Source organism: Leucopleurus acutus (genome assembly GCF_964270905.1).
Source record: "Leucopleurus acutus genome assembly, chromosome: 19".
Lineage (NCBI taxonomy): Eukaryota > Metazoa > Chordata > Mammalia > Artiodactyla > Delphinidae > Leucopleurus > Leucopleurus acutus.
Window position 1 is genome coordinate 48,908,121 of NC_139161.1, and position 24,990 is coordinate 48,933,110.

The 24,990-nt window shown below is 49.4% G+C and overlaps 1 protein-coding gene across 1 annotated transcript; it reads right to left on the reverse strand.

Annotated features, from left to right (window-relative positions):
• Positions 1 to 91: 91 nt before the first annotated feature.
• TRPV1 (transient receptor potential cation channel subfamily V member 1) lies at positions 92 to 23,283 on the reverse strand (the record flags this gene model as incomplete). Its single annotated transcript, XM_082861268.1, has 15 exons — positions 92 to 264; positions 6,012 to 6,127; positions 6,739 to 6,866; positions 7,772 to 8,094; positions 11,003 to 11,069; positions 11,489 to 11,654; positions 14,207 to 14,277; positions 15,687 to 15,782; positions 17,056 to 17,214; positions 19,768 to 19,947; positions 20,813 to 21,111; positions 21,257 to 21,397; positions 21,776 to 21,928; positions 22,003 to 22,157; positions 22,916 to 23,283. 15 exons carry the CDS (start codon positions 23,281 to 23,283, stop codon positions 92 to 94), a joined length of 2,595 nt encoding a protein of 864 aa, XP_082717394.1.
• Between the last annotated feature and the right edge of the window lie 1,707 nt (positions 23,284 to 24,990).

Below are 24,990 nucleotides of genomic sequence, written 5' to 3' on the forward strand. Positions count from 1 at the left end.
GAGGCATCACTGGTGGCCCCTACACACCCTCTTACCGGAGACAGTGGGCTTTCCTAAGGCCCACAGGGTTGAGAGCACCCTGTGTGGTCCCTCACTTCTCCCCTAAAGCAGCAGAATCCTTGATGATATCGGCATCTTCTGGCTTGAGGGACCCCGCGAAGTGCTTCAGATGAACTTCCTCAGGCTGGGCAGGGTGTCTTTCTCGAGTACTTGCATCTCTTAAGAGGGGAACCAGGGCAAAGTTCTTCCAGTTCCTCCCTGCAGCTGAAAGATGAAACACTATTACTGCTTTGGAAGCAGGAAAACGATACCAAACAGTCGTTTGCTGGCCTTACCACCCTCCAGATAAAAGGGGGCACAAGCACATCGGTGCTTCCGGAACACAGGGATCAGTGCCATTTCCTCTTTCCTCACCTGATCGCGGAGGCTCGCCTGCTCTGGCAGCTCCTAAATTCTCCTCCTCGACCCCACCCTGACTTGCTTGTGGCCTCAGGATTTTCCGGTGCTTTCAGCCTCGGTTTCCCCCCTGCCCATGGGGGAGGGAGAGCGGCTCCACACCAGGTCAGCTGCAGGGTGATGAGCCCCAGCCAAAGATTGAGGATTTGGGGTTCAGGCCCCACCAGGGAATAGCAGATTGGGAACAATGCCAAGGGAACCATGGTGACACTGGGCCTTGAAGTGGGCTCTCATATGTGGCCTGAAATCCCAGGAAGCCCCTGAGGAGGACCCACTGTCACCCCCCAGAGCGATCTCCAGCCCCTCCCTCCCCCCAGCAACCTCAGAGAAGTGACAGCCAAGAGGAACAGCTGTACGTGCTCTCCTTCTGCTTGCCTCTGGCTGGCCATCTTGGGTCTGATCTTTCTAGAAAACCAGCCTAAATTCACACCTTTCGCCCTCAGGCCACAATTCAGGCTCCTCTGTTGGTGTCCTGCACTGGTCACATCCCAAAGGCATCAGGAACGTGGGAGGCTGGGCCCATTGTGACCTCCCAGCTGAATTCTCCAGGCCTCGGCTTTCCCCTGGGCCCGCAGGCTGACACTGGCCTGCCCCCGTTCACCACAGCCTGATACAAGCACCAGGAGGATGTTTCAGGGAAGGCATAGAAGCAGGAAGCCTCCACGGGGAGACAGGCCAGGTGCTCACTGAAGATACCATCTTCTGGCTGGCTGGATGGTGGGGATACCCCTCCTCAGAGACCGCTTGGCCCAGCTCCAGTCCCTGGGCCCTCAAAGCAGGCATGGGGCTCCCAGTGCCTGCTTCCCACAGTCCTGATACGAAGACCCCCTCACGTGCTCCCCCTAGCTCAGCTACTGACCACTTTCCTCCCTGCCTTTTCTCTCTTGCGCTTCCTCACGCCTTCCCAATCACTAGTGCTATGTGGGTGGGGAGAGTTCCTTGTTACCTGAATAATCTGATTATTCATTATGGGAGTTTCCACTGTTACGAGGTTGTATAGGAAAGCAAAATCCTCAGGAAATACTCCCTACTTAAGCATAGGTGTGAAACCAGGGATCCTCTAACCATCTCCTAGCCCCTCCCCAAGTAACATGAGTGTGTGTGTATCCCTGTCACTGGATCAATGTCTTTATTAATAGCACAGTGAATGTGTGATGCCTCAAACAGCCAACAATGTCATGCAAACACAATGCAAATCAACTGCAAAGTGAAACAGCAAATCTTGTAAAAAGGTGTGTGGTTTCATGAAATCAATGAAGCAACGTTGGAAAACTACTCAAATCACTTGCAAAGCCATCTTTGAACGGCTCTGTGGTGAAGCTGGACCAGTTAACAACCGAAAAAGAGATAATAAGTGTTATGACATGACACCGGGAGTGCTTCTAATGAAACTTGTGGGGAAAGTATAGGACTGCAGGAGGCCCTTGGGAACACTGATGAAGCCCTTGAGTAGTTTTCCAAAAGTAAGCCTCTTAATAAAATAGATTTCCACTTCCAGCTCTGATGGAGTATCTAATACTGGGCTAGCCATCCTGCTATAAACAATCATAAAACTGGACAAAATACATGCAGCAAATGTCTTCAGGCATAAGACAACAGACTGAGAAGCTGCAATTGCTGAGAGAAGTGAGATTCACAGGGTGCGCCCTGCGATCGCCCTAACGTATTGCTTAGGGACAAGTTCTCAGACTACAGTGCAGTGAGCTGGAGTCTAAGCAGAGTGTAGCAGTGCCTCTGAGCTAAGGAAGAAGGGAGCAGCCGAAGTGGCTGTGCCTCTGAGCAGCCGAAGCAGCTAGAATCTGTGGGACAGGGTGCAGGAGACGAGGAAGAAGGGAGCTGTAGGGGTAGAGGTCCAGAAGTCTTTGGGGTGGGGTCCCCCCAAGTCCTTGGCTCACAGTTGGGCTGTACTTGCACAGGCTTCTCAGACAGCGGATGCTATGGGGTTGAAAGTGGGACGGAGACACCAGAAGTTGAGCTGTACTGAGGGATATTGGAGATCCAGCCCAGCCAGTGGAGAGACTTCCTCACCACCCTTTTTCTACTCTGAGGATCAAGCTAAAATACCAGAAATACCCTACTTACTGTACACACACTAAAGTAAGATCTACTCGAGACCCACCCTAAAAAGCCTCTAGCCAAGCCCCGACAAGATCCACCGTGGAAACAGTTTGGAGGTTGAGTCCTACAAGTTTGATGGGATTGGCAAATACCTTGGAATTTCCACAGGCCTCCCGCAATAAAGGTTAAAACTAAGCCTACACAAGTTCAAGGTGATTCATCAGTAACTGAACTGCCAACTAGGATAAAAATTCAATCAACTGTCTCTACAACATATTATTACGATGCCCAGTATACAATTTAAAGTTACTAGACACACAAGAAACAAAGAAATGTGACTCACAGCCAGGAAAAAAACAGTCAATAGAAACTGACCCCAATAGAAATTCCATAACCAAGAGCCTAACACTTGAAGTGTAATATTCACTGGATGGGCTTAATAGCAGTTTAGAGATGACTGAGGAAAGTGTCAATGAGTTTGGAGACAGATCAATAGAAATTATCAAATTTGAGAAATAGAAAAAAATTGAGGAGGAATGAACAAAGGAAACCCACAGGACAATATCAAATGGTCTAACATGCATGTAAAAGGAGCAGATAGGGAGACTAAAGCAAAGTGTATATAGTTTCCAAACATATTGATGTACAGATCCAAGAAACTCAGCAAACCCCAAGCAGAATAAAAGCAAAGAAAACCAAACCTAAGCATATCTTAGTCAAACTGCTGAAAAGCAAAGATGAAGAGAATGTTTTGAAAGCAGCCGGGGCTGGGGTTGGGGGCGGGGGCGGGGGGAGGGTGGGGAGACACACTACAGACAGGAGAACAGCAGTGCAAATTATGGGTGAATTTTCATCAGAAACAATGGAGGCCAGAGGACAGCAGAGAATCACAGTTTAAGTGTTAAAATTAAAAACAACAACAACAAAAAAACCCCTGTTAACCTAGAATTCTATATCCAATGAAAATATCCTTCAAACATGAAGATGAAATCAACATTTGCAGGTAAACAAAAGCTGAAATAAAACTAATCTATACTGATCGAAATTAGATAGTTACCTGGGATGGGGAGGGTGGAATTGACTACAAAGGGGCATGAGGGTCTTTCTGGGATGATGGAAATGTTCTGTATCTTGAGTGGGGTAGTGGTTGCCTGAGTGTGTACATTTGTCAAAACTTATCAAACTGTGCATTTAAACTGTGTGCATTTTATTGTATGTAAATTACATCTCAATAAAGTATACTTTTTAAAGTTTGTGAAATATAAAAAAATGAGCTTCTCTATGAAGCAATATCAAACATGCAGTGTCATGCTAACAGGCAAGTTTGCCTGAAAAATCATGCCCTTTCCCCGAGCGAGCCAAAAAAAAAAAAAAAAGAACTATCAACACTTGATTCATTTGTTCATTTAAGAATTAGCAACATTGGGCTCCCTGGTGGCACAGTGATTAAGAATCCACCTGTCAATGCAGGGAACACAGCTTCGAGCCCTGGCCCGGGAAGATCCCACATGCCGAGGAGCAACTAAGCCCGTGCGTCACAACTACTGAGCCTGTGCTCTAGAGCCTGTGAGCCACAACTACTGAGCCTGCGTGCCTAGAGCCCGTGCTCTGCAACAAGAGAAGTCACCACAATGGGAAGCCTGTGCGCCGCAACGAAGAGTAGGCCCCACTCGCCGCAACCAGAGAAAGCCTGTACACAGCAACCGAGACCCAACGCAGCCAAAAATAAATGAATAAAATAAATAAATTTGTTTTTAAAAATTAAAGAAAAGAATCAGCAAATTGGCAAAGTAGGCAGCTCTAAACACCCATGCCTCCACAAAAACATTTTTTAAAAAGGCAGAAACTTTAGAACCAATGCAATCAGAACTCTGTGAAACAGTCCAAGGTTTATAGCAACTTAAAAATGTTAGGGAGCTAAAACTACAAAACTCTTAAAAAAAAAACTAACAAAAACAACACAGGGGACAATCTTCCTGACATTGGATTTGACAATGATTTATTGGATATTACCCCAAAAGAATAGGCAACAATGGAAAATAATAGATAAATTGGGCTTCATCAAAATAAACGTTTTGTACATCAAAGGGCAACTCACAGAATAGGAGAAAATATTGACAAATCATATATCTGATAAAGCATTAATATCCGAAAGTTACAAAGAACTCCTATAAAAAAAATTTTTTTAATGGGCAAAGGGCTTGAATAGGCATTTCTCCAAAGAATATCTATAGATGGCAAATAAGCACATGAAAAGATGTTCAAAATCATTAGTCATTATGGAAATGTAAATCAATGAGATACTACTTCACATCTATTAGGATGGCTATAATCAAAAGGAAAACAGGAAATAACAAGTGTAGGTGAGGAAATGAAACCCTGGTACGTTGCTGGTGGGAATGTAAAATGACTCAGCTGCTTTGGAAAACCATTTGGCAGCTCCTCAAAAAAGTTAAACCTAGAATTACCACATGATCCAGCAGTTCTACTACCACCCAAAAGACTGGATATTTGGAAATCAAAAAGAATCTTGTACACTAGTGTTCACAGGATTATTCACACTAGGCTAAAAGGTGGAAACAATACTAATGTCAGGGAACAGATGAATGGATAAATAAAATATGGTATATACATTCAATGGAGCAGTATCGAGTCAGACACAAAAGGACAAATATTGTGTGATTCCTCTTATACGAAGTACCTAGAATAGGGAAATTCCTAGAGACAGAAAGTAGAATAGAGGGGCTGGGAGGAGGGCGAAATGGAGATAACTGCTGAATGGGTACAGAGTTTCTGTTTGGAATAATGAAAACATTTTGGAAATAGGTAAGGGTGATGCTTACACAACACTGTGGATATAATTAATGCCACCAAATTGTACACTTTGAAAAAAATGATGGAAATGGCAAATTTCATGTTATATATATTTTACCATAACTTAAAAAAAAAAGAAAAACAGACTTAGTGCAGGGTTGTAATTATAACTCAAAATGTGTTCCATATAAGACTAGGTTTGCCTCATTTTTAGGTAAATATCTTCCATTGGACCTTTCATTTCATGTCCACTGTTAAAATGTTTACTATTAATGACGAAAGGACTTTTTCTGGTAGTGATTTTCCACGGGGCTTCTCTGTTCAAGGTGTACATTTTCTCCTCCCACTCTTCCCTCCTCTGCCTGCCTGGATGTGTTGGGCCGGGTGAGAGTCCCTGTTTGTGTCCGTAAGCTTCACGGAGCTGAAGGCAGACGCTGGGTGTGAGGACTGGGCAGGAGGAGACAGGGCACCCACAGAGAGGCTGGACGTGGGCTGACGGCTTCCTCTGGGGCACTGACAACCAGGGGGGCGTGCAGAGCTAGCGGGCACGGGCACACGGAGCAGCGGGCTGCGCAGGCGTGCGAGAGAGCACGGGAGCGCCCATGACTATGTGGGTGGCTGACACCTGGGGCTGCTCCAGGAGTGGGGGACCCCAAGGCTTCAACTGCCCACCTTCCCCTCACCTCGGCCCGACCGCAGGGAGAAGCTCAGTGTGCGTTTGATGCCCTCACAGTTGCCCGGGTCTTCATTGATGATGCCCACGTTGGTGTTCCAGGTGGTCCAGTTCACCTCGTCCACCCTGCAAGGGGAGGAGGTGAGGGAGCAGGGAGCTGGTGGTCCACGGCCAGCTTCCCCGCCCCGCAGGCCACGCCCGTAGACCAAGATGGGGAAACACAGCTGGCGAGAGGAGGCGCAGAGGGGCTTGCCTTTTGGACACCACCCCTGAAGATGAGTTCTCTGACCACACTGTGGGACCCAGGAACTTTAAAGATTGGATTCCTGGTTCCGACTCTGATCACTAGGTGACCCCTTCTGGACATCTCATTTACCAGTATTTCATGTCTGGATCCCACCATCTGGGATCTATGGTGGGGCCCCTATGCTCACAGTCAACCCCTAGGGCAGCCCCTGAACCTACAGCTGCCTTGGGAGAGTCCTTTATGTTCATGACTGGGCCCAAGAGACCCTGAGAAAGGCTTATGTTCCCACAGTTGGTTCCAGGTGGGTCCTCCATACCCATGCTAAGCCCTGGAATGGCCCCTGTACCCACAGCTGGCTCTGGGTGGATCCCCAGGCGCACAGGTGAGCCCTGAGTTAGGCCTCTGTACCCACAGCTGATTCTGGTTGGGTCCCAATACCCATAGCTTAGCCCCCAAGTTCCCCAAGCTTTGATTCTTGCCTGGGAATTACCTGAAACACCACCTGTAGTCGTCCTTGCCGTCAGCTGTGTACCCCACCTGCAGCAGCTTGCCTGAGCGAAAGGCCTTCCTCATACACTTAAGGAAGCTCTTCTCCGTATCCAGGATGGTGATGGCTCTCTGCAGGACGACAAAAAGGGCAGAGGGGCAGAGGGTTCATCCAGGAGCCGCCCCTGGCTGCCAGGGTCACCTGCCAAGATCAGCGTCTGCAGGGTCTCTCCCCGTCCCTGCGCCTCCGAGCCGGACCTCCAGAACCCTCTGCACCAGGCTGGTTCCCACAGTCAGACGGGTGTACATTCCATGGATGGAGCTCAGACCTGCACAGGCGCTGCTGGCGCCTTCCGGGTCTGGGCAGGGCAACCATGAGTTAGATGGAGTGTGCCAGCCCCAGTTCCTCCCCTGAGGAGCTCACAAAGGGGCAACGTGGTATAGTGGCTAAGAGCAGAGGCTCGGGGGTGAGACTTCCTGTGCCGAGTCCTGGCTACCTTGGACACAGATACCTAACTTCTCTATGCCTCGTGCCTTCACCCAAAAACGGCGAGAGTGAGAGTGCCCTCTTGGTAGCATTACTGCAGGATTAAAGAGAGCATGTACGTAAGACACTTAGAACAGTACCTGGTGTAGAGCCAGTGCTACTTAATAACAATGATGCTTTTATTATTAGTTGGAAAGGCAGATGTAGACCAGGTGTCTCAAAGATGCAGCTCTCAGGGCCCATTCCATATTAGCTGCTTCCCGAGTCTGGTCTCTGGTGCCCACTCTAGATGGAGTTCCTCTGCGACAGGCACCCCCGTGGGGCTGAACCCTCCATCTCCTCCCCGCAGGGACTGCCCAGCCCACAGTAGACACAGAGTCTGCAAACACCCGCTGGTGACCCTGGGCAGGGACCCCTGTGGGAGGAGCCAGGGGGAGCCAACTGAGGGAGAGGCTGCTGCCTGAGCCCGCGGCCTGGCTAGGCTCTCTGCACCCTCCCCAAAGCGTGCAGGGGACCCCCTCGTGCTGCACACACCCCGCCAAGCACCCACCTGCAGCTTCCAGATGTTCTTGCTCTCCTGTGCGATCTTGTTGACCGTCTCGCCCATGAGGGCAATGAGCATGTTGAGCAGGAGGATGTACGTGAGAATCACATAGGCCAGTAACAGGATGACAAAGACAGCCTTGAAGTCATAATTCTCCGTGAACTCCAGGTCACCCATGCCGATGGTGAACTTGAACAGCTCCAGACACGTGGAGTACAGGCTGTTGTAGGAGCTGTCGGACGGACGGCAGCCAGGACCTCGCCACCTGTGCGACGTCAACTCAGCCGACACGGAGCCATTCTTCCCATCCTCAATCAGTGTCACCACCGCTGTAGGGCATGGGGAACATGTGGCTGGATGGAAGCCAAGACCCCAGGTTCCCCAACATGCACACCCACTACCCCCAGGATGGGTCTGCGGCAGGAACTCTGGGTTGGCTGTGAGGCACCTGTGTGTGATTTTTGTTTTGAAAAGCACTCCCTTCTTCAAAACTATCAGTTTGTCATAATATACTGTTTTATTAATAGAAAAGTTTTATCATCATCTGCTAGGGGAAAAAAATGCTAAAATAAATATATATGCACAATGTGATACAGCCACATGTGTGCAGTGCACAAGCTGCCTAACCTTACATGTCAGCTCTGGGTCCACATCTACTTTCTCAGTCACACCTTTGTCTGCCTGTGCCCCTTAGAGGGTAGCCCAGAGCCAGCCCATTCCAGAACCATGGGGGCTAAGCAGCTCAGATCAGAATGGCTTCTTGCTGCATTCTGTACTCTTCTTTGGGAGAGGTACTCCAGAGCCTGAGAGCTTCTGTAGCAGTTGTGCCCCATGGTTATTGCATAACCCCCTTGGCCTTATCCCCTCCTGTGGCTCAGACCAAGCGCCAGAGCCCACACTAATCCCTATGAGATCCCTTCCAGTCAAAGCTGCCCATCACTCCCAGACAGGATACCACGTGAACCATGTAACAGTAGGACTCAGATGGGGATCAAAGCAGGACTCAGTTGCTAAGAAAAGGATGTGGTGTGTCAAAAGGGCACAGGAGCCAGCTGCAAGGGACTCCTAATGACTATTTCTCAGAGAATTTGAGCATGAAAAGAAATGATAATAGTAAGGAGTTATAACCCACTTAACAAAGTGAGAATACACACACACAAAAGAATCAAAGAGGTCCTACTGATGTAAATAAATAAATCAATGTAGGAGAATGGAAACCCCTTCCATTACGTTACTGTAGGGAAAGCTCTTCCAGACAATAGAATGCCAGCTAACAAACGTAGAAAGAATAAATTAGAAAATTATCATTTGGCAACCATCACAGGATCGGGTGATTCAGGTGGGAACCATCAGTGGATGCTAAAACCACTGGGTGAAAGTTTGATGAGAAACAGGATATTTACAGTCTCAAAGCATCACCTCACAAATTACTTATCAATTACAAAGGGAAAGATAATAACTTGACAGCAGATAAATCTGGTAGACCTACCAAAACCAGGTAACCAAAGTTAACATCACCAGAGGGAATGTAAATTGGTGCAGCTACTATGGAAAACAGTATTGAGTTTCCTTAAAAAACTAAAAATAGAGCTACCATATGATCCAGGAATCCTACTCCTGGGCATATACCTGGAAAAAACAAAAGTTCTAACTCAAAAAGATACATGTACTCCAATGTTCATAGCATCACTATTTACAATAACCAAGACATGGAAGCAACCTAAGTGCCCATTGACAGATGAATGGATAAAGAAGATGTGGTATATATATATATATATATATATATACACACACAATGGAGTATTACTCAGCCATAAAAAAGAATGAAATATTGCCATTTTCAGCAACATGGATATACCTAGAGAATATCATACTAAGTGAAGTAAGTCAGACAGAGAAAGACAAATAGTATATGGTACCACTAATATGTGTAATCTAAAAAATAATATTAATGAATCTATAAGCAAAACAGAAACAGACTCACAGACATAGAAAACAAAACTTACCATTATCAAAAGGGAAAGGGAAGAGGGGAGGGATAAATTAGGAGTATGGGATTAATAAATACAAACTGCTATACATAAAATAGATAAGCAATGAGGATATACTGTATAGCATAGGGGACTATATTCAATATTTTGTAATAAACTATAATGGAAAATAACCTGAAAAAACATACATATATGTGTGTAACTGAATCACTTTGCTATACACCTGAAACTAACACAATATTGTAAATCAATTATACTTCAATTCTAAAAAAAGAACCACAAAGTTATCATCAGAAATGGGACAGACAGACATCACGGGACTCCTGATATAAGGAAGACACACATTACTTCACTGATATTCTGACCAAACATGTATACCGAAATCTAATTGTGAGGAAACATCAGACAGACACAAACTGAGAGACATTGTAAAAACTGGTCTTTACTCAATAAAAATGCTAAGATCACAAAAGAGAAGGAAAGATTGAGGAACTGCTCCCAACTGAAGGAGACCAAACAGACTTGACAAGTGAATGTAATGCGTGATCTGGGATTTTCATTTCTGTAAAAGATATTTTTAGGACAATTGGTGAAATTTGAATAAGGCTGGAAATGAGCTAATAGTCCTGTATTGATATTGATTTCCTGATGTTGATCATTATACTGTGTTTATGTAAGAGAATGTTCTTGTTTTTAGGAAATACACACTGAAGTATTTAGCGGTAAAGGACTGATCATGTCTGCAACTCACTCTGTTCTTTTAAGTATGGTGTAGTGTGTGTGTGTGTGTGTGTGTGTGCGCGCGCGTGTGTGTGTGTGTCTGCAACTCACTCTGTTCATTTAAGTATGGTGTAGTGTGTGTGTGTGTGTGTGTGTAGCTGGGAGAGAAAGTGATTTTTTAAATGTCGTAAAATTTGGGGAATCTGAGTAAAGACTATAGAGAAGTTATTTGTACTATTCTTGTGGCTTTTCTGAAATAACATCAAAATTTTTAAAAAGTTTAATTGAGCCAAAATGCAGCTATACTATAGGTGAGCAGCACTTCATACCTCTAAAATGACTTAAAATCTTTTATGAATCAATTTCTAAGTTCTCCTACTATTTCAGTGTATTCACTGTCCATCTGCTCTGTCACCTGCAGACACACACCCCGGTGGGCCTCTCCCCACCCAGCCCGGCAGGGTCCTCGGGAAGCTGAGGTCAGCGGGACCCCCTGCCCCCCACCAGCCCTGACCAAGCCCGTTACCTGTGGAAAACCCAAATAAGAAAACGAGGTAAACAAACATGAAGCGACACAGGTCTCTCAGGATCATCTGCGGGAGACAGCAGGCTTGTCAGAAGCAAGTCAAGGCCCGGGAGGGGCCAAGGGCAGGGCCAGGACTGTGTCGGCCTGGGGGCTCATCTTGAGCCCAAGTGGAATCAGAGGACAGACAGGTAGGTTTGGTTTGGTGGTTTTCAGCTCAGGTGTCATGAGGGAGTCACCACAGCTCCCCCCGCCCCCCGCCCATGGGCCTTTTTCTGGTGGGAGAGGGGGGCCTGGTATGTGGCAGGTCAAGTTTCAGGGGAGCCCCCCAAACCCGGGTCAAGGCCAGATTGCCTCATTGTTGGGGAATTCTCTGCAAAACTGGGTCTTAAAGCAGCACCTCCCCAGACAACAACTCCCCAGACCGGGTCCCACACACTCAGGAGGTAAACGGGCTCTGCGGAGAACCGCTCCGGCACCGGCACCCACCTTCTCAATCATGACAGCATAGATGCCCATCTGCTGGAAGCCGCGGGTGTAGTAGAGCATGTTGGTCCAGCCCATGGCCAGGGAGAAAACCATGGAGGCCACGTACTCCTTGCAGTGGCAGAAGTATAGCACAACGGTCCCCAGCATGAACAGCGACTGCACGAAGCTGACGGGGGAGGGACAGCAAGCCCTGTCCATGGGCACCGGGGGGCCTGCACCCTCACAGACAAGACCCCAGATGCCTGGACCTCTCCTCAGAGGCACAGCCCCAGGCCACAGGTGAGCTGGGGATGGCTGTCCTCCCTCCTTCAGCCCATGAGTCTCAGTGGGAGGAGTATCGCTCCCAAGAGGCAAAAATCGGTTCGGGGGGCAGGGGGAAGGGGTGTTGCATGTGCAAAATCTTATCCTTTTTACACACAAAACACAGATACAAATACAGTACATAAACGCATATATAGTACATTTGCAGTAGGAGATTTCATGGGAGGGGCAATTAGGAAAAAAATTTTCTAAAAAGGCTGAGAAAAAGGGCTGTAGCTCCAATAGCCTCCCTGCCCAGTCCCTGGGAACAATAACCTCACGGACAACAGAGAATCTAGGAGGCCTAGGCCTCTGAGGAGGTCTAGGCTGTGCTCTCTTGAAAGAACCACAGGTAGAGTCTGCTGGTCACACCCTCAAACTCAGGTGAGGAGCCAGGGAAGATGTCCTCTCACTCTTTAGTCTGGTGAGGGCTGCCCTAGTCGGAGCCTTGGAGAGGCTGGAGGATGTCTGGACGATCCTATGATCATTATCCTACGACGATCCTATGACAGGGTCTGCTCAGTTGTCCCTTCTTTACTTATTCGTCCCAGGTCTCCTTGTTCATCATGGCCTCCTCCCGGAAGTGCCCTCCCAACAGCTGCATTAACACAGAAGCCTGCACTGACCACCCAACCTCCCATTTGTGTGTGAGAACCCAGCAAAAAGTCACCGCTGTGCTGATGTGAGTGTCCTGAAAACTAGTGTCCTTAAACTGGCTCGTCAATTGGAGTTCTGCTGCAAAGAAAAACTATTCCTCGGCATCTGCAGACCCTTGGCCAAAATAAGAACTGATGCCAGCTGACATAAGCAAATGGAGTCCCCACCTAGGAATTCTGGAAGCTGGGACGTAGTGAACAAATGGAAACTGACCTAGCAGACCCAGGAAAGCCAAATCCAAATCCATAGTGCGGAAACCCGAGAACCAACTCGTTTCATCAAGGAAACTCAAAAGGCTTTCGAGGGGAGGTGAAGAGACCTTACGTGAGTAAGAGTGGAGGTGTTGTCTCTGAAGAAGATAAAGCAGAGGGTCTTTGGACCCGGTTTCATCAGACACCCAAGAAAGCATTGGTATTTTACCCAAAACAGGAGATTATGTGATTTCTATACAAGACATTACGTAAAGCCCTCTTCTCCACTCAGCTCTCAGGAAGCTGGCAGCTAGACTTCTTCCCTCCGGATAGAAGATTGAAAAGATGCAACAGATTGACTTTGGACATTCTCCAACAAATTGTTTATCTAGACCAGACTATAATGCAGCTAAAAATTGATAAGCACCGGGCTTCCCTGGTGGCGCAGTGGTTAAGAATCCACCTGCCAGTGCAGGGGACACAGGTTCAAGCCCTGGTCCAGGAGGATCCCACATGCCACAGAGCAACTAGGCCTGTGCACCACAACTACTGAGCCTGCGAGTCACAACTGTTGAAGCCTGCATGCCTAGAGCCTGCGCTCCGCAACAAGAGAAGCAACCACAATGAGAAGCCCGTGCACTGCAACAAAGAGAAGCCCCGGCTCGCCACAACTAGAGAAAGCCCGTGTGCAGCAACAAAGACCCAACGCAGCCAAAAATAAATAAATAAATAAACTTATAAAAAAAAAGGGGGGGGGGGAACAAATAGAATTTTTTTAAAAGAGCACTTAGGAATTAAAAACATGATATCAAAAATAATAAACTCACTAGAAAGAACGGAAATTAAAATTGATTTGAACCTCCCAGAAAGAAGAGCCAAAAATAAACAGAACACAAGTGAAAAAATGTAAGAACTAGTTCAGGACGAAGTCAGGAGGTTCAATATACAAATCACAGGAGTTCCAGAAGAGAGATCAAGAAATAATTCAAGAAAATATACAAAAAAATAAAGGACATAAATTTAGAGATTGAAAGAGCCCACTAAGTACCCAGAATATTGGATAAAAACAAATCTGCATCAAGAAACATCAAGTTTCCAAACACTAGGAATAAACAGAAGATACTATAGGTTTACGAAGAGAAAAACCAAAAGAGGTCTTAAAAGAGGATTCAGAATCAGAATGGCTTTGGACTTGTCGCCTTTCATATTGAAAGCAAAGAAAAAATGGAGAAATATCTTCACAATTTTAAAAGAATTTTATAACCAACCTCACTATCAATCAATCAAACGTGAAGGTATAGTAGAAATATTTTCAGATGTGCCAGATTTAAAAGAAATTCCCTAGCACCTGGAACATACCTGGCACAGAGTGGACCCTCAGTATTCCTCACCCGACAAACGTTTATTGGGTGCCTTCCATCATTCATTCAACATGTTTGTGAAGCCCTACTATGTGCCAGGCCCAGCGGATGTGAGAGAATGAGTGAGAATGAGCTGATTGCTGTAACCCCAGGTCTCATGGCCAAAAGATGCTATCTGCTACAGAGGCGTAAGAGTCAGTATCACTTACAAAAGCATCTCACTGTAGCTGTCCACAAATAAGGTCTTCAGTGATGGCCGTCTCTGCAGGAAATATTGAATCTGCAGGTAAACAGAGTAAGATCCCAGGAAAGGTTAAATGGTGAGCGCCCAGAATGCTTCCTAAATGGAGCCACGATGGACCATGGGAGTGCATCAAAGCAAAGATAATGAAGACAGTGAAACAGGATGGGTCAGGCTAATGGGGGAAAGTTATGTACTCGGTCAGGAAGATTTTTTTAAAATAGAGTGGAATTACAGCTATACCTAGAAGCAAAGATGGGAAGGAAAACCACCAAAATGTTATTAATTGCTGTGCTTGAATGATGGAATTGGGTGATTTTTTTCCCTTCTTTTTAATTTGTACTTTTTCTTCCTAATTTTCTTAAAGAAGTTTGAATTACAGTAAAAATTCTTTAACCACCCTCCACCGAACTAACTCTCCAGGATAAACCAGTGCTCTCCACCCCCCGAAAACATTCTGACTGATGCCCACGGTGCATGCTCCCCTCCAGGACACCCACACCCGCCTTGCCCTCCCACTGGTTAATCCCATTTGCCAATAATGCTTTTTGCCCACTGCACTTGCTACCGCAGCTTTGTACTTTACTAAAATATAAACTAGGAGGGTGAAAATAAACAGAAACAGTTGTTTCTGTGAAGACAGAGTCCAGTGATTTGGAAAGACTCCTTAAAGGTGAGTTACTGAAAAAAAAAAAAAAAAAGAGGTGTAGCTTAGATCAAAAAGATTAAGGGGGGGCTTCCCTGGTGGCGCAGTGGTTGAGAGTCCGCCTGCCGCGGGTTCGTGCCCTGGTCCGGGAGGATCCCACATGCCGCGGAGCGGCTGGGCCCGTGAGCCATGGCCGCTGAGCCTGCGTGTCCGGAGCCTGTGCTCCGCAGCGGGAGAGGCCACAGCGGTGAGAGGCCCGCGTACCGCAAAAAAAAAAAAAAAAAAAAAGATTAAAGGAAAAAATTACAATAATCTCAAATTCTGCATTCAGGTCCCTTTGTACATGCAACGGTGGTTCCACATATATTAGAAGAATGGCCAAGGAATATGCATGTTTGAGTTTTTAGTTAAAATAAAATGGTTCCAGTTTACATATAGATTTCTTTCATTATTCAGAGCTATAATGGGCTGTTTCAATTAATTAAACAACTACTAGTCATGATCCTGTCTCTTAAGAGGCTTCCAGTCTATCTCTGTAATTAAATATTACATTCAGTGGAGAGCCCTGACTGCCTGTCTTCAAGCATGACTGCCCTGGGTCTGCAGGGACCCACTGGGCAAACCTGCACCCTCCCACAGCTGTGAATGCCTGAGGGATCTCATCTTCACCTGTGCGTCTCTAAGCTCTTCTATCAGGGCCATTATGTGGCTGATGAATTAAAAAGTGGGTGAGTGCTGAGTAGTCTCTTGACTTTTTGTTTTGGTGATAGTGGAAACTCACGGAGTTGGAAGGAATGCTTACCCCTCGGAAAAAAAAGTAGACTCCCCCTGCTACAGAAAGAATCTCTCCAGTGACTCGGAAATAGCCCCCAACGGTGTGTTTCAGCTTAAAGGGAGGCTGCAAAGGGCAGAGAAGTTAGTGATTCCATTCACTCATTCATTCATTCCACAAACATTTACCTGGTACAGAGCCCTGCGATTAAGACCCAGCCCCTTCTGGAAAGGCTCAGCCTCCATCAGGAGAGAGAGACACAAATAAAGACAATGCATAATTATGGGGACACCTGCAAGGAGGGCCCTCTGTGGGACCTGATTTCCAAAGTGGCAGCTTCCAGCTGCTAAGAGGAGTGTCCTTACTGTACTGTGCTGTCTCCTGGATGATGTCCTAACCTGGAGCTCTGCTTGGCTGGGAGGACGGTGGTGGCATTAGGTGGAGGCACCCTTACAGATCCAATGACATGTGCTTCCTGCTGTTCCCACAGCCTATGGCGAACGCCTGGTCTCCCAGAACTGTCAAGGTTCCCCACGGATGGTGGAGGGAGAGACGTCACCATCACACACACACACACGCACGCGCGTGTGCGCCCACGCACGTGTGTGTGTCGTCCTTGTGTTTCAGCCACAGTTTTCCAGAGTGGGTTTCCTTCCAGCCTATCATCCATGTTTCATAAGCACTAGTTCACTAGCTTGTCTCATGAGCACACATTTCGTTTCTCTTAACATAAAGTCATTAGATGGCCTTAATAGTTGTATAGAAATTGGGTTTCACCTAACTAGGAAGTTGAGTTTTTCAACCAAATTTACAAGCAAGGCAACCTGGAGATAAAGGCAGCAAGTTAAGTGCTTGGATACTGAATGGAAAGGACTCAGTTCAGAAACTTGAGGGAGTCTATGGCTCCTGGTAGCGGAAAAAGTCTGGTCTTAAGTTAATCTGATGCATAACCCAGGGCCTGGCTTAGAGGAAGCCCTCAAAGTATATGTCCAGGGAATGAATAATGTGCAAGTGAGTGAACAAAAGCAGGCAGGTGAGAGGGCTGGCAGTGTGCTCAGGGCTGACGCCACCTGGGACCCTGAAGACACCCAGACGAGCGGAGAGGTGCTTCTGGAGCCCCAGTTCCTGCATCCTTTCTAACCTAGTACTGCCCCTCTGCACTCAGGGACCTCAGCGACCACAGGCTCGGCCTCTCAGAACCCGGAGGCTAAAGGAGGGGCTGAGAACAGGAGAGGGATGGGAGACGACCAGGAGAGGGAGGACGGAGCACAGGGGCGTAAGATCTCCAGGTGACTCTTCCATGTCTCCAGGGTCTGGCCTGGGCCCGTGGTCTCGGGGTCTTATAGGAACGCCCGCCCCCTCCCCTCGTCCCCCGCAGAGGCCCGAGCCTCAGGCGCACCCGGCCTTCCACAGGCCTGTAGTAGGCGGCCGTGGTGAAGATGATCATATACAGACAGTAGATGAAGAAGTTGAAGTAGAAGATGCGCTTGACGAATCTGTCCCACTTGTCCTGCAGAAGGCGGTTGAGCGGCTCCACTAAGAGCATGTCATGGCGATTCTAAGGGGAGCAAAGAGGAGTGAGGCTCACCCGTCCCGGACCCGTCTCACAGGACCACATCACACCCACGTCTCTGCAGGACCACGCCCTCAGCTCGGGCGGCAGCGGGGGGTCACAGCCGGCTCCCCACGTGGCCCACCCTGTGGGCCTCAGTGTCTCTGTTGTGCAGTGAACAAGGGGTGACATTGGACACGTGACCCTAAGAGCCCCTGACACTCAAGAGCGTACCAGTGTCACCCGACATTCTACGCCCACGCTCTGTAATAACGCTCTCCCAAGAGCCTACATCCTTGCTGTTCCCACAGTATCGGGAAGAGGCTGGCACAGGCAGAGCTTAGCATGAGGCTGCTGAGGGAGAGGCCTTTGAATTCCTTAATTCTCCCGTTTCCGGCCCTGAGTCAGACAGGCTATCCAGGTGGGAGTGGCAATTACCTATGCATGAGACTGAAGGGAAGGGGGAAGTCTTTCCTGCCGTGAGTGGGCCCAGTGCCTGGGATACCACCATTACAAGTATTGCTTTGGGGCAAAAGTCTCACATCAACGAGCTCTCTGTAAAGTTCAAGTATTCCTAGGATGTGGATGAGCCAAAATCAGGTCATCCTAGCCTTTTTGGGCCATTGAGTGCAACTCTGACCCGAGCTGGAGCTCCCCAAACAAGGACCATGTTCAGTGTCTTCTTGAATACCTTTGGGGATGGGAAGCTCTCTGCTGCCCCAAGAAGCTTGTCGGGAAATTCTGCTCTCTGGAGTAAAGTTGGTCTTCTCTGCTTCCCACCAGTGGTCCCCGCTCTGCACTAGGGACCCCAGTACTGCATTCCAGCCCTTGAAAGCCTCCAGAGATGTGCAGATGGCAGCCGTGGCCCCAGAGCCTTCTCTCTAGGCCAAACACCCCAGTCCTTCTTGAGGTTGTTTCCTACCTGGGCCAGCCCTCTGGGAACACTTACATCAGGGATTCTGAGTCAGAGGCCCAGATTCAGCATGGCAGCCCAGGTGGGAGCGGACAGGACAGAACAAAGCAAGCCAGGCCTCTCCCTCCTCTGGATTCTGCCCCTGTAAGTGCAGCCTCTGCCCTGTGAGACATCATGGCAGCCCATCATCACCAACAGCACAGACTACAGCCCCCAAAGTCAGCCTCAGGGCCTGGAGCATCTGTCGCCTTAGAAAGATGGGACAGCAGTGGTGGCAGGATAAACTTTTCATTAAGTGGCATTGGGACCCTCATTTGTAAACAAAATAAGAAAGACACCTACCTCACACATACACAAAAATCAATTCTTGATAAATTTAAAAGCCAATCATAAAATACCTACAAAGGAACTAAATATAAGTATTGGAAGATGTATGTGCAATCTTGAAGTGGAAAAGGCTTTCCAAAGCAAGACACAAGTCACAAAAGCTATGAAAGAAAAAGTCTAACCAATTCGACTCTCAAAATGAAAACTCTGTATAAGCAAATGATGCAAATGAAGTTTGCAAGAGACTAGGAGACTAGGAGAAAATAAAATATCTGAAACATGTGCAATAGAGAAAGGATCATTTCATAACAAGAGCATCTACACACTAAAAGAGTAAGGCAAACAGTCCAGTAGAAGAGATGGCAAAGGACAGGAACAGGAAATCTACCAAAGAAATATGAACGGTTGAAAACACATGAAAAAATTCTCAGCCTCACGGTAAGCAAGAAAACAAGAATTAAGACATCAATGAGATAGCATTTTGGGCTCCATGGGCTTAAACTAGGTTAAAAAAAAAAGATTGGTAATACCCAGGTTGGCAAGGACACAAGTAGATGTGTACCCATGGGTGGTGGGCAAGTACATTCATGAAATCTTTTTGGAGGCCATACTTTCTGACTTAGCAATTCCAGTTCCAGGTGTCCTTCACAGAAAAATTCTCAAACCCATGCCAAGTGGCCGGTAGCATTGTAGTAGGGAAAAAAAACAACAACGAAATAACTCAAATGTCATTCTGTGGATATTTACACCCCATTCCTTCTATGGAATACTTGCAGTAATTTTTTTTAATGAAGCAGACTCATATGTGCTGATATAAAACTATCTACAGGGACTTCTCTGGCGGTCCAGTGGTTAGAACTCTGTGCTTCCACTGAAGGGGGCCCGGGTCCGATCCCCGCTCGGGGAAGATCTCGCAAGCCGAGCAGCACAACCAAAATAAAAAATTTAAAAATTTAAAAAATAAAACATGCCACTAAGTGAAAAACATGGTTGTTCTGTACTATATATAGTATAATCCCATTTATATAAACAAAATGAAGCTACATGTTTTTATATGGTAGAAAAGGAGGATTCTTTTCTTGTCTATGTATTTTTGAAATATTTAAGTTTTATGGGAATATTATCATATATTGACTGTATGACGCAGGAAGACATTCGGTGGGAATGAACGGGGAGATGAGACCGCAGGGTGTAGGCCCCGGGTAGCAGGTTTCCATTGATGGGAGGGGCCAGAGCCAGATTAGGGAGTGGGAGTAGGGGCTGGGGTGCAGTGAGACCCGAAGCCCTTCCTGGCTGGGTCCCAGCCTCAGCCCACTCACAGGTGTCTCACTGCTGCTGTAGGCAATCACCTCCAGCACTGAGTTCTTCTCACAGGTGTCGATGCAGGACAGGTCGTACAGTGAGGAGTGCACGGGCCCGTAGGCCCACTCGGTGAACTTCCTGGACAGGTGCCTGCACTCGGGCTCCTGGATCTCCCTCTGGAGAATATAGGCCAGGACCTGCCGCAGGGATACAAGAGCCTGTTAGAGGCCAGCCTGGGGCCCTGCACAGGCTGCATTCCCTACCAGCTCTGCTCCAAGAATAATTCTGCTTCCCAGCCCATTGGAGACCCCACCCAAGCCCCAGGAGAGCCCCACCCCCATCTAGCAGCCTCCTGACCACCATCAAGATCAACTTCCCACTGCCTCAGACCCCAACTGCAGCCACATCGGACCCATCACCTGATCACACCTGGCCCCCCATTTCTCCCATCTCACAGTGAAGGACTGCAGTGGTCCACTCTAGAAAACCTCAAGCCAGAAGGAAATAAAATTCAAGAAATAAAACCAAGGTTATAAAGGTTATAAAACCAATGTTCTCATCCTAAGAGACTCAGTATGAACAGAGTCAAGCTCCCAGAATCCTCTGGTACTGAGAAGCCCCTTCCCCTCCAGTTCCCAATTGCCCAGCCCCACCTTCAGCCTTCCATGGCCTGACATCGTCCACAGGCTTGGGCCTGCCCCACCCCATTAGGACCTCATATCACCCAAAAAGTCCTATCTTCCATGAAAAACACCAACAGCTTCTCTTTCCATTTCACCCTCAGCTCAACCCACCCCCATCCCCAGACCCCAGCGCCCCACCCCCATTCTGTGTCTTGTCGGTGATGCTCAGAGTTGGAAATCAGAAACGGCCACGTGTGAGCTGATGAATTCTGCTCGGCATCTCACAATTCCCCTGGCTGACTCTAATGCCCCCTGCCCTCCCTCTACAGGCTGGTGGGGCAGCACCAGGGCTCTGCGCGGTGGCGATGTCAGAAGCTTAGGAAGGTAGGCAGGCCCCTCCCACAGTAGCCCCTGCTCAGGCATGATGCCCCCTCCCTACCCCGATCTTCCCACTGCTGGCGGCCAGAGCCAACGGCGTCAGCCCCTTCTTGTTGGTGAGCTCCTCCAGCTTCAGCGCAGGGTGCAGTCTGGCCCCCAGGATCAGAATCTCATTGTACATGCTCGTCACAAACTTGGTGTTGTCGGCCGTGTTGTCAGCCACCTCCACCAGCGCGTGCAGCACAGTGTTGCCCACTGAGTCCCTGGCGCTGATGTCGGCCGACTGCCAGGAGTTCTGCAGCAGGAACTTCACGGTGCCCAGCTGGTTGGTGCACGCAGCCAGGGAGAGGGGCAGCTCACCTGCAGCCAACACAGGCAAGCGGTGGGCTTCCCCAGGAAGAGACTGGCCCTTGCACCACCCAGCCTCCAACTCCCCCCGTCTCCACCTCAAACCTCCCTTTAGCAATCATCAAAAAGCCAAGTGTCTACCACGTGGTCTCCCCACCAAAATAGAAGCCAGGCCGCCCTTTGGTTTTCTTAAAGAAGTCCCCATTGGCCGCGGCCTGGACGTCGGCCCCGTTCTCCACCAGGAGGGTCACCAGTGCCATGTTCCGTCTCTCGATGGCAATGTGCAGTGCCGTCTGGCCTGTGGAGGACGCGTGCTGTTGGCTTTGTGCTTGTCGTCCTGCAGGGGCTGCCCGGACAGGTGCCGGCGGTGGGCGTGGGCAGAACATGCAGCATGACCCCCCACCAAAGGAGGCCCAAGGAGGCCCTGAGGCAGGAGTAGAGACCCCCAGAACAGGGAACACCAGACTGGGAGCTGAAGGAATCAAAATGGCCCAAGTGTAAGGAGCACCGAGCTATTGGGGGGGTGGGGAGTGCAGGGATCCCCTAGGACCAGGAGATCCCAACTCAGTGGCTGGACAGGGAGTAAGGAGCTCAGAGCCTTTCCCGGGCATGACGGTGCCCTCCTGGATCCAGGCAAACTTGTGGGCAAAGCCATGCCGGCCCGGGCCTCCCTCACCCTTGTAGTAGCCGTCCGTGTAGCTGGCGTTGACCAGCTCCTTCAGGCTGTCCGTCTGCCGGGCGATCTCCAGGAGAAGGGGGATGGTGTCGTTCTGCCCGTCGTGCAGGTTGAGCATGGCTTTCAGCAGGCAGGTCTTCCCTGTGTCTGGGTCTGCAAGACAAAGTGGGGGTCAGAGCAGGCAGCACGGCGGGGCCGCTCCCGGGACCCGGCGGCTTCCGGGCCACCTTTGAATTCGCTGTCCGTGAGCTGTTTCTTGCTATTCTTCAGAAAGAGCAGCAGGCTCTCCAGCTCTTCACAGTTATTCTGAGCCACTGCTTCGAAGATCTTCCTGCGATCATAGAGCTTGAGGTTCTCGGCAGCAGAGTCCTGGGATGGCTGCCTAAGGGCCAGAAAACACCTTCGTCTCATACTCTGGTCTCAGCCCTGAGGCCTTCAGAGCCTGTCAGGGGGCACAACTAAACCCCGAGGCAAACCAAAAGGGGAAAAAACACGATACAAAACCCACCGCTCAGTCCAGGTTGTAACAGGGAACAGTGGGGCGCGTGTACCCCTGTTGTGTCCCCACCCTGTGTGTAGGCATCATCTAGAAAGTCTTTGCAGCCTCCACTTCCTCCAATACCCAGGCCACTCACTTCTCTGCCTGCTCAGAGGCTGGGGGAGCCTGGAGGGGATGGAGGGCAGGGGTTTGGCTGGCCTCTGCTAAGTGAAAAAGCATCCTCACAGGGCCACAGAAGTCATCCAGCCCTGTGCAGTCCCTGTCCTGCTTCGGAGGAGGTGGGAGGCCTGGTGCGCTCTCACTGGAACTGTTTTGTACTCTGTCTAAAAGCATCCTGCACCTGAGCCTTCCAACTTAGAGTTCTCACGATTAGGGCTGGTGAGCGTTCTAAGCCTGGACCCAGAGATCAGCCAGCAGCTAGGATCAGCATATATGCCAGCATGTGTGGCCACATGTCCAGAAGGTCCTATGAGTACAGACGCTGGACCAGGCGACCTCTGGAGGCCCCCCAGCTCCCTAGCTCTATGACCTTCAGCCCATAAACTCGAGTATCACATGGTGCCTCCATGGCTGGGGCCTCAGCCAGCTGGGCCATTTAGGCTCCTGGTGGAGAGGGAGGCTGAGCTCCAGATGCAGCTTACCTGGCACAGGTGGGACCATCCCCAGGCCTCTGGACGGTGACAACAGGGCTGACTGTGATGGCCGGGCAGGATGCCAGCTGACCTTCCTCATAAGAGCAGTCCATGAGGGATGTGTCCTCCGAATCACCCTTTCCAAAGAGCCGGCTGCGGCTCTTGGCCACAGGGAAGCTGTGGGGCTTGGCTGGAGCTGGCCTGGAGTTAGGGTCTCCATCTAGGGGTTCTGGGCAGGAGTCCTCTTGACGCAGGTCCTGAGATTCCCGTAAGTCTGAGCTCCCCCATTTCTTCATCCTGCCAGATCCTCTGTGGCCCGAGAGGCGGCCTGCGGGCAGCCACCAAGATCGGGTTTGCTCCCAGCTGGAGGGCTGCATGACCCCAGCCCCCACTGCCCTTGTTGCAAAGGCCCCTGTGAAGCAGGACAGCCCAGAAGTCCGACAGCTCCTGCCCCCAGCCTTCCAGAAAGGAAGCTTTCAGGGGAGTTGTACCTCCCACCCCAGAGGCCTCAGGGGGAGCAGGCCTAGCAGCCCCATGGCCAGCAGTCTCCAGGGATGAATGAGCCCCCAGCTTGGAACCATCAGGATGGATGGTTCCTCCTCTTCTCTGGGCCTCAGCTGCCTTGTCTGCAGAGTAGGAATGATAACCACTGCTCTGCCTCCCTCCAAGATCAGAATACGGGAAACAGGAGGAGAGGCTAATCTCTGGCTGTGCATCTGGGGAGGAGCTCAGGACGGCTCAGCCCCAAAGAGCCGAGCAGTGTGCGTCCCCAGGAGCAAGGTGGCTGCTGGCAGAGACCGGCACTCACACTCCACACTGCATGGGCCCTTGGGTGCTGTGTGTTGCCCCCCCACCCCCATCAGCCACGCACTCTCCTACCTTTGCTCTTCGACCTGGCTGCTGCAACTGTTGAGTTTGCAGGGGATTTTTTGCACTTTTTGTCATCTTTGTGAAATTAGTATATTTCAAGCATCCTGGCCCTGAACTTTTAGACTTTAAGTGATTCAGCACCGGTGGGCCTTCTAGGCCTGAACACCTGGACTTACACTGGCAGCTGGTGCCAGCACCTATGGCTGTAAACTGCTGTTCATACTGTTTTCCACTCTTTCTTAACCTCCTTTCCTACTCTTCCCCTCCCGACTGGGCACCATCACTCCCTGGTACCCAGCGCTGTCCCACATCTCAGGGACCTTGGCCTCCACAGGGGGTGCTTTTTCCTCCTTCTCCTCTTGTCCAAACCGCACCACCACTCAGATGCCACCTCCCCACTGATGCCACTTCCTCCACGTCCCTAATCCCTGCACTCATCGTGCTGCTCCCCTCCCCCTCCAGAGGGGCCCAGCTCATTTCATCCCTCCTCACAGCCCTCTTAGCACCGTCCACCATGCAGTCTAGCAATTTCTATCCTTCACCGTTATCTCCGCACCCTGCCCTGTGAACTCCACCTGGGCAGGGCACTTACCAGATCCATGTCTTTACGAAAAAAAAGCTGTGCTGGGAAAGGAGTGAGATCAGATACAGACCCTTCTGGCTCCCATTTCCATAGGATGTTAGAGAGATTCATGTTCCGGCAGTGGCCGGATTCCAGAAAACAGCCATTGAAGGAATGGGAGGCTTCTCAAGCCTGCATGTTCAAGTGAAAGTTCAGGCAGTGAAAACTCAGAGCATGTGGCTGGGCTGTGACAGTAACTCGGCTATGATCTGATGCCCAGATCCACGCGGAAAAAGAGGCAGCCTTACCATTTCGCATCCTGTGAATAGGACAGACGATGACTACAGGCTCGTTTCCACTCCTGCCTGTTGTTCTGCATTCAGGAGGGCCTGAGTCCTTCTCTGATTCATCCATTAGGTGGAAACCCTGCTGCAGGAAGTATGCCCGGCCACAGAAAGCCCCACTTCCAACCAACACCCATGTGTGTATCCCATCATTCAACACCCATCCACTGACACTACTGGGTGCCCAGCCCTGTGCTGGGGGCACAGAGAGGACTGAGACCCCATCGGAGACAGAAACCAGGTGCTGGCTGGGGCAGGGGAACCACAGCAGGGCCCGGGGTGCTGAAGAAGTCTTCGTGGAGGAGGTG